General features: G+C 44.8%; 1 protein-coding gene across 1 annotated transcript in view; it reads right to left on the reverse strand.

Moving 5' to 3' along the window:
* The window catches only part of LOC145394178 (E3 ubiquitin-protein ligase MARCHF5-like), a 104346-nt gene extending 98603 nt beyond the window's left edge, over positions 1–5743 (reverse strand). The window contains exons 1-3 of the mRNA XM_080268161.1: positions 5614–5743; positions 3880–3973; positions 3078–3192 (exon numbers count right to left, since the gene is read on the reverse strand). Coding sequence (XP_080124287.1) covers positions 3078–3192; positions 3880–3973; positions 5614–5666 — 262 coding nt within the window. The 5' untranslated portion in view covers positions 5667–5743. The remainder of the gene's footprint in view (positions 1–3077; positions 3193–3879; positions 3974–5613) is intronic.
* Between the last annotated feature and the right edge of the window lie 3001 nt (positions 5744–8744).

Here is an 8744-nt window from a genome sequence, read left to right on the forward strand (position 1 = left end):
GAAGAACAGACTTCGAACAATTCTGGGCAAAGACATAAAAGAGAAGAGACTCGGGGGTGGGTTGGCTCCGGTAACTTTTGTAGACCTTCTCCTTGTTGTGGACAGCATTAGAACAAGTGTGATTTAACCAAGTTTTGTTTGCATTAGTCAAAGGATATGAGAATGGGATGTATGCTTCCATGCCCGAGAGAATAACTTCCGTAATGCGCAAAGCACACTCAAATGGCTCCTAGCCATGGAAGCAATAATCATTCCAGGGAAAATCAGAGTGTACTGCCTGAGGGCCTTGCAATCACCAGCTCCAAAGTGCCACAGTCGCCGCTTTTTTGGAGGGTCCACAGGCCTTACTTGAGCAATAGGACAGGTTAAGGTGGTAGGGTTGTGGTCGAAGAAGCCCAACGGATTAGTTGTAAGGAAGAGGTCAAGTATGCTGGAACTCTCCCCAGAGCAGTCAGAGATACTGGTGGGGTGCTGTACATGCTGCTCTAGATCATTAAGTATGGAAAAGATGTAGGCTTGTTCACCAGCTGGATCAGCGAAAGGAGAAGAAAGCCAAAGGTGGTGGTGAACAATGAAATCTCCTACAAACGAGATTTCAGAGAAGGGAAAAATGGATATGCTGTGTTCCACCTTAGAAGTGAGACACTTGAAGAATTCTTCATTGTCAATACAATTAGGGGATAAGTAAACATCAAAGATATATTTAGTCAGAGAATGATATGAAAGCCAAAGCCAGAGAGTAGAGAATTTAGAAGATTCAAGTTCAGGAACATGAGAGCAAGATACATCGTCGCGTTTATGTACACAACAACCACCCTTGGCTTAGAAATGAGTATAGAGAAAATATGAGGATACAGAGAATGGATTACTATCAGCTGCCTCAGACAGCTGAGTCTCTGTTAGGACAAATAAATGAGGTTTAGAGGAGGAGAGGTGGTGCTCAACAGAGAGAAAGTTAGAGGAAAGGCACTGAATGTTGCAGAAATGAAGCAGTAGAGTCAGGCACCTCGCTGGGTCGTCACCAGGAGAGAGGCAGATGGTGGGTGCAATTATGGTCCCCTCCCCCCACCTGGGGACTCCAAGGCTTGATCATGAGATGCCATTTTCTGATATATTACCAATATGCTGGGAATCGAACCCAGGACTCTCAGGTGAGAACCAGGCAGCATACCACTACACCATGACCAGGTAAAAGTTAACACACATTGTCACAATCTTGTAACCAATGTCCCTCCGCCCCCACTGTGGGCACGAGGAGGATAAGTTAACCCCCTGGCACCCGGGCAAGTAGATGCTTTTAATCTATCCCAAGCACTTACAGCAAGTCAGAATGAAGAGAGAAACCTGTACTGTACACAGGAAAAATCATCTGATAAATTACCAATATGCCGGGAATCAAACCTGAGACTCTCAGGTGAGAATCTCGGGTTCAATTCCTGGCATATTGGCAATATATCACATGATTTTTCCTGTGTACAGTACAGGTTTCTCTCTTCAGATGCCATTTTGTTGAATTTTGAATAGGAAGTGTAGTGTGTAATATGCATGTAGTCTGATGTTGACAGTAGGAGGAACTTGTTTTGGAAAGCATGCTGGCCTACTCTCCGATTTATTGATAATTGAAAAAGTTCAGCAATGGGGGATGGTCAGCAGCTAGTTCAGAGGGCTGATGAAACTGGAGCTCTGGCTTTCCCTGTCATCAGCTTACCATCCACCTTGGAAATACTCTGTATTGCCATATGTAAACAATGGTGTGGCCATTTTCACTGTGCATTGTTTAACAGTTTTTGTGTTTGTCTGTGCTTCTGGTTCTAACACACTCAACCTTTAAGGTAGGAATTAGGGTTGGGATAATGATGATAATGACAGTGTAGAATGACAGAAGATGAAATGGCATAGTTAAGAAGTACATGATGGTGACAGTGGTGGAAATGGCATAGTTATGAAGTATGTGTGGAGTGAGGATCTAAGCTACAATAAAAGTTGTGCAAGGAGGTCTACTGCTCAAATAATTATGGAGAGTGATTAGATGGTAAGATCATGCCACACATAGATATGAATAGGATTGTTGCTATTGTCATCCCCTGATGCATGTGGACTTGATGAGGGAGGATGAAAACTGTTGTGTGACTGAGTATCATATACCAGTGAAAGATATGGAAGCCCAAGACAATGGCATGATAGGGTAAGTGAATATGTGAGAAATCAAGTTATGGAAGAAGAGGAAGGAAATGAATTCATGAAGGACAGAAACAAAGGAATAATTAATGTGAAGGATGACAGATGACTACCACTGCACTCATTTTTAAAAACTAAGTTGTTGCTGAATAACTGTGGTCTGTCTGGCATAGCACACCCATCAACAGCAGGCAACCACTCATGCAGGGCTGTCCCATGCAATAAGCCAACATTCCTCTGAGTCACATAGCACCTCACCAGAGCAAAGGACCCGGTAAAGTGTGGAGGTCTGGTTCTTTGACGGATGCCACCATTGCGACTCTCCACCAAGTTAATGGGGGCACCACAGTAGGCTCCACATCATCCCATTATTCGGTTATATACTTACCACCTAGCATTGTAAATGGTGTCCTGGATTACACAAAACTATCAGGCTAGTCACTTAGTACTGGCCCACCTAACATGGAAAGAAGAGTAATAAATGTGACAGGAAAGGAGAAATAGGAAGAAAGCACAGCATACACAGAAAAAGAATGAAAAAAATGAAGGACAAAGTAGGCAGCACAATATCAAGAGAGTGGCATGATGATCCCCACACACCTATCACCTTTAAGTTGGTAATCTTCATATGTGCTGTAAGAATAACTTCACTGCAGCAAGCACACATATGCCTTCTGCTTATGGGATCAGACAAAATTTCTGAAGGCTTCAATAATCAGTTGTCATAATTATGGCCAATTTCACTAGACAGTGATGACAGTACTCAGGATTTTCTGTTTTCCAATGTTTCTGGTTCCTTCTCACATAATTTACTGATGGAAAATATAATCAGAATGATAACAGTTGGTAAAGGGAGTGTGAACATGAGAGAAAAACATGAATCCTACTGAATGACATACCCATGTTAGGGAAGGCAATGAAGTATTCGACGCCACATTGAGGACAGTTGACTTTCACTGTGGAATTACCCTTCTGCTTCTCATCCACCCACCGTTGTAGGCATGACTGATGCACCTATAATTAAACAAAATAACACAGTAAAGGCTATACATTTATGAACACAGTGAACTCAATTTAAATCATATTAACACAGTACTGTATATTTCCATTTATGTAATATATACTGCAACACAACATACACAAACATTTGCAACAAAATAAACTTTCATCAAATGTACACAAAATATCATGTATGGGTTAATAAATACTAGCTATACAGGGCAACATAACGCAATTTTATTACACCCTAGGGAGACCTTACTGAATCTTATACCTGCAGCATCTAACTTCTCCAGTTTAAAAGGCCTATCCACAGATGAATAAAATTGTATGGTTGAATCAAGAAAAAATATAAAATCTGTACTGAAGGGGTTAAAGATGAGCTGCAGCGGGGGTGAGAAGTAAGAACATGCTGGGACTGGCTGAAGCCTAAGATTTGAAAAGCAGCAGAAGTGTTGTTGATGTGGCCCCAGGCTGACCTGAACATGAACCCACTGAACTGCAGGCTGAAGTTGCACTTCTACAGCCTACCATCCTCCTTTTAGGAGGCAAGGAGGAGGAGGAGGAGGGATGGTTGTATAATTAAACATTGGGTCAGATAGGTTATTTGGTGACACAACAGGAAGGTGTCCCTCTCCAACACCAAGGCAAAATCAGGGAGAGAGAGAGAGAGAGAAAGGAAGGAAACAGAGAAAGACTGACCCATTTTGTAGTGCCACGACACTTGCATGGCTTAACCCACGGCGCTGTCTCATCGTCCTCATCACTGGCATAACACACCCAACAATACCGCTTGCTGAGGGCAAGGAATTGCACATACCTTGTAAGTAAAACCACATAACAACAAGTCCTTGTTACAAGGAGCATTATAAAAAATATTTATTTCTGACATTCAGCCCACAATAAATCGCTCAAGACTTATGTATTAAAGCTGCATTGCTATCTGCACAGCTGTTTTGCAAATTTCTCACAAGCAATAGTACTATATATATATATATCAGTTAGCTATATGAAAATAGTTGTTATATTCTCCATGACATCCCTGACATACGAGGACCATCTGCATGAAAGGTTACCCAATTTGTATCATATACTGATATACAGAAAATTACATTTGCGAAACAGTCAGGGGCGAAAGTTTGCCTTAAGTTATTCCACCTCTTCTATCTATCTATTGGCAGACGCCTCAATCCCGTTTGGGGTGGCCACAAACAAATCGCCTCCACGTCACCCTGTCCCCTGCCATTTCACTGCTCTGCTCCCAACTCACACCCCTCTCTCTCATATACCTCTCCACCCCATCCCTCCATCTCATCCTCAGCCTCCCCTTCCCTCTTCCCCCCTCCACCTCACTCACATACATTCTCTTCGTCAGTCTTTCACCCTCCATCCTCTCCACATGGCCAAACCACTTTAGTGTGTTCCTCATAACGCTTCCTATCACATCCACATCCACACCACAACGCTCATTTATATCCTCATTCGTCAGCCTGTCTCTCTATGTGACTCCACAGGCTCCTCTTAAATAACTCATTTCCACTGCTCTCACTCTTGACTTGTGTCCTTCCAACAACGTCCAAGCTTCACTTCTATACGTTAGAGTTGGTATCACAATACTGTCATGTAGTACCGTAACTTTTTCACTTCCATGCTCACTTCCCTGTTTCTTATCACTGCTTTCAAAGAACCAGCATACATATTAACCATGTTAATATGGTACGGTCCCTAAAATGGCTTGTACTTCATTCATTTCAGGCTGTTGTATATCTAAAAAAAAATCTGGTCATTACCGAAAGGAATCAAGGCAAAAACTAAACAAATCACACCAGGCAAAATACCATTGGAAAAGCCATAAATTCATTATCAAGTTGTGTATTTAATGAAAAAAAAAAAAAAAACTGCATCTAACAGTGCTAAAGAAGCGTTACTTTGTCAATTTCTCGTAAGTATCAGGTTATAAACACACAGCTTGCAAAATGTTATACCATAAATTCATATACGGGTATAAAAAAAAAAAAAAAAAAAGAGAAATGATGGCAACTTTGTTGATATAACAGCCATATACGGTAAGTATAATAACCATATGTTGATCCAAGAATACAGGACAGGATAATCTGATATTAACCCCATTAAATTATTAAACAATCTTGTTGGTATGTTAGGTATGGCAGCGGTGACCATGACATTAAACTGTTCACTAACGGGCACGAGAAAAATGGCCATGACATTATCCACAGTATTAACGGGAGGGGGAAAAAAATGCAGTACTATCTAATCCTTTTGTAAGTACCTTTTTAAAAGTACGTATTGTCCGAAAATAAAATATATGCAACTACAAAATATGAACAAACAATAAAGACAGACATTTTCCCAGCTGGCACTCACTGTGGCCAACCAACATCTACCCTATTACATAACAAACACCATCATTCTCACTTTTCTTCATCTTGGTGACTGTTAACCTCAGTGTGCTGGGGTTCATCTGCCATCTCGGGGAGTGCTATTGGACCGAGGCTTCATTTACGGCGGCACAAGGGAACAAACTACACAGACATCACCACATACACTAAGGGTTTATTTTGACTAAGGGATAACATGCCTACACCCCTGTATTTCTTTTTTTCATATATTTACATGTTAGTTAATTTTTGGTGTCTCACTGCTTATAATATTGACATATCGACACATGGTCACACTAATTTGGCTGTCACAATATTATATTAGGCTCGTGGTAGTTAACAGATATAAAAAAGTTCATGAGGCAACCACCACTGAGCTATATTATAGAATTCAGCGGCAGCAACAGAGAAAACAGGTGGAGGAAGATGGCACTGAGTGTTCAACCTCCAATGCAGAAGGAAGGGTCTTGGAGAGAAAATCTTTAAATGAGATAACGACAAAGTTGAAAAGCTTCATCTTACCAAAGAAAATTATGATTATGGCCTAGCTCGTACCTCGCCGACAAAGGCGTTTTACTGGTTGTATGTAGGCTATTATAGGTAGCCTACCATTATCTGCTGCTGCATTTACAAATACATTTTGCGGCAGGTTACATATTCCATCCATCATTTGCTGGCTTGGACCTTCTGACCGGAAGTGTAAGCTTTCTATTAGGTTACTGTTTAAATCCGAAAGCATTGAAATGTCGCCTTACTCCCCGAGGATGCCTATAGTACATTGATGGCTATCTTCCTACCAGGTTTTATGCCTTTGCGACAAACTTGTCTGAGCTGTGGCCCTTTTGAAGATTTCGATATGCTGCACTTGGAGCGTGTCACGTGCCATGTGCACCGTCCGGGTGTGATGAAACCTGTCAAAAACAATTCTTAAAGAACTGGGCTATCATATGGTGCAAACCACTCCTTGGTCGGACCTGTGGTTGATGAGATAATAAGCTTCTCAAAAGCGTTACGGTGGGGCCAGGCTGGGTTGTGCCAGGCCAGGTCGGGCCGCTCATATACGAGAAAATGCCACTGTTTGACGAGGGACTCGCAAGGTTTTCGCTCTTGCTCGTAAACTTGGTAAAATGAAACCCAAAGCCGATTCCATACCGTGGTTTGACAAGGAATGTGAAGTTAAGAGAAATGAGTTTATGAGGCTCAAGAATAAATATAGGCTATGATATTGCGAAATGTAAATGGAACATGTAAGGTCGCAAGTAGGAAGTACAAAAGCTTTATTTGACAAAAGAAAAAAAGCATCATTGAAGCCTAAACTAGAAACTCGAAGCTTACAAGTGGAAAGGAATATTGGATGATACTGAACGGCAATAAACAAAATAGATTGCATAGTAATTCTCCATTATAGGAATTTGCTAACCATTTTGTTATGCTAGGTGTTCTTAGGTCGACTTCTCGTCCTTAGAACACTTGCTACTCAGCCGGGGTTCTCTTTCAAGATCGGAACTAGAATACACAAGAGGAACTGGGCATAAAAACTCGGCTAACCAACCTTACATGCATATTACCTTAGTTACAGTCAGTACAGTACAATGACAATAGTATACACAGACAGGTTAGGGAGGGACCCAAATAGGCTGGTAGACTCTGACCCAGGCTGCTGTGGGTCTGGGCTGCTTATACAGTAGGTGGCGCCCACGTGTGAGAGGTAGCTCGTAAGCTGTGCCTTCCCATAGGAAGCACGGGACTATTGCCTGAGGCGGTGTCGTCCGGACAGGGCTGCTGGTCGGCGTGGAGGGAGGCCCTTCCCTGGTGGGGCCTCGATGGGGAAGGCGGCCCTCTGGACTGGGGCTGAACAGGGCAAGCAGGCATGCTTGCCTTCGCCTGCCCCTGGAGGAGGGCCGCCTGCTGGTGGAGCTGGGGAGGTCACGCCCCGGTGTCCTAGGGGTGCCCCTGGGTGTCTGGGGGGGTTGCTGGCTCTGCAGGGTCGAGCCGCTGTCAGAGGCTGCCTGTGGCGTCCCTTACTCGTGGAGTCTGTCAGCAGGGGGGCATGGTCCAGGGGTTGGCTGCTGGGCACGGATCCCCAGGCTCGTGATGGGCCCTTGCCACAGCTCTCTAGCTGCAACTCCTCTGGGGGGCTGCACCTGTGGGGAGAGAGAGAAGGGCGTCCCACTTGGCCTCTGGATGGGTGGTGGGCTGAACCAGGGACTTCCTCCAAAGGGGTAGTCTCAAGGACAGTGGACGAAGGGAGTACAGTGGCCGTCCCTTCCTTCCCGGCGTGTACAGTGGCTGTCACTGCCAAGGGCGCACCCAGGAATTTTCTAAGGAGGGGGCCCGTAGTGAGATGAAGTCAGGTAATCAGATAATTATGGGGAGGTCACATGCAGATTTAGAGTCAGAGAGCTGCTGGCTCATGTGTCACTCTTTGTTTGTACTTGCCAGTTTTTCATGTTTTGCTGTTGTTGAAATAAATATATATAAATTTTTAAAGGACCCAGAGAGCTAAGGGGGGGGCCCAGGCCCAGGGCCCGTGCGCCCCTGGTCACCGCGGTTCCACAGGCCCTAGAGACAACAGCTGAAGATCGGACTGTGGCCGTCTCTCCCTTCCCGGTGTGTACAATGGCCATCACCACGGTGCTGCTCCCTAAGGAGGTGGCAGATGAAGGGCTTACAGTGGCCATCCCTTCCTTCCCGGTGCATACAGTGGCTGTCACCATGGTTCTGCCTTTCTCAGGGTTGTCAGCTGAAGTGTGTACAGTGGCCATCACTTCCTTTCTGGTGTGTACAGTGGCCATCACTGTGAGGCTGCAAGAGGCAACAGCTGAAGGGCGTACAGTGGCCATTCCTTCCTTTCTGGTGTATACAGTGGTTGTCACTGCGGTGCTGCTTGGGACTGTAGTAGGACAAGTCCCACCTTGATCCTGGCGAGGGCTGGCCCGGCTGCGATGTAGTCTGCCAGGACAGCGTTCCTACTGGTGGCCGTGCTGAGGGGAAGAGGGGCGCAGGCTCGTGGGAAACTTAGGCCTGTCTCGCCCGGGCCGTGAGCTCTCCCTATGCACCTCCCTGTGGTCCCCTCCTGGGGTGGGTGTTGGGCCGTGGGTCCTTCCTGGGGTGGTCGTTGCGACACCCCTCCCTGGGCTTCCCGTGGAGGTGAGCACTTCACCACCA

Source organism: Coenobita brevimanus, chromosome 26 (genome assembly GCF_032717465.1).
Source record: "Coenobita brevimanus isolate Jiangsu-jjx chromosome 26, ASM3271746v2, whole genome shotgun sequence".
Taxonomy (NCBI): Eukaryota; Metazoa; Arthropoda; class Malacostraca; order Decapoda; family Coenobitidae; genus Coenobita; species Coenobita brevimanus.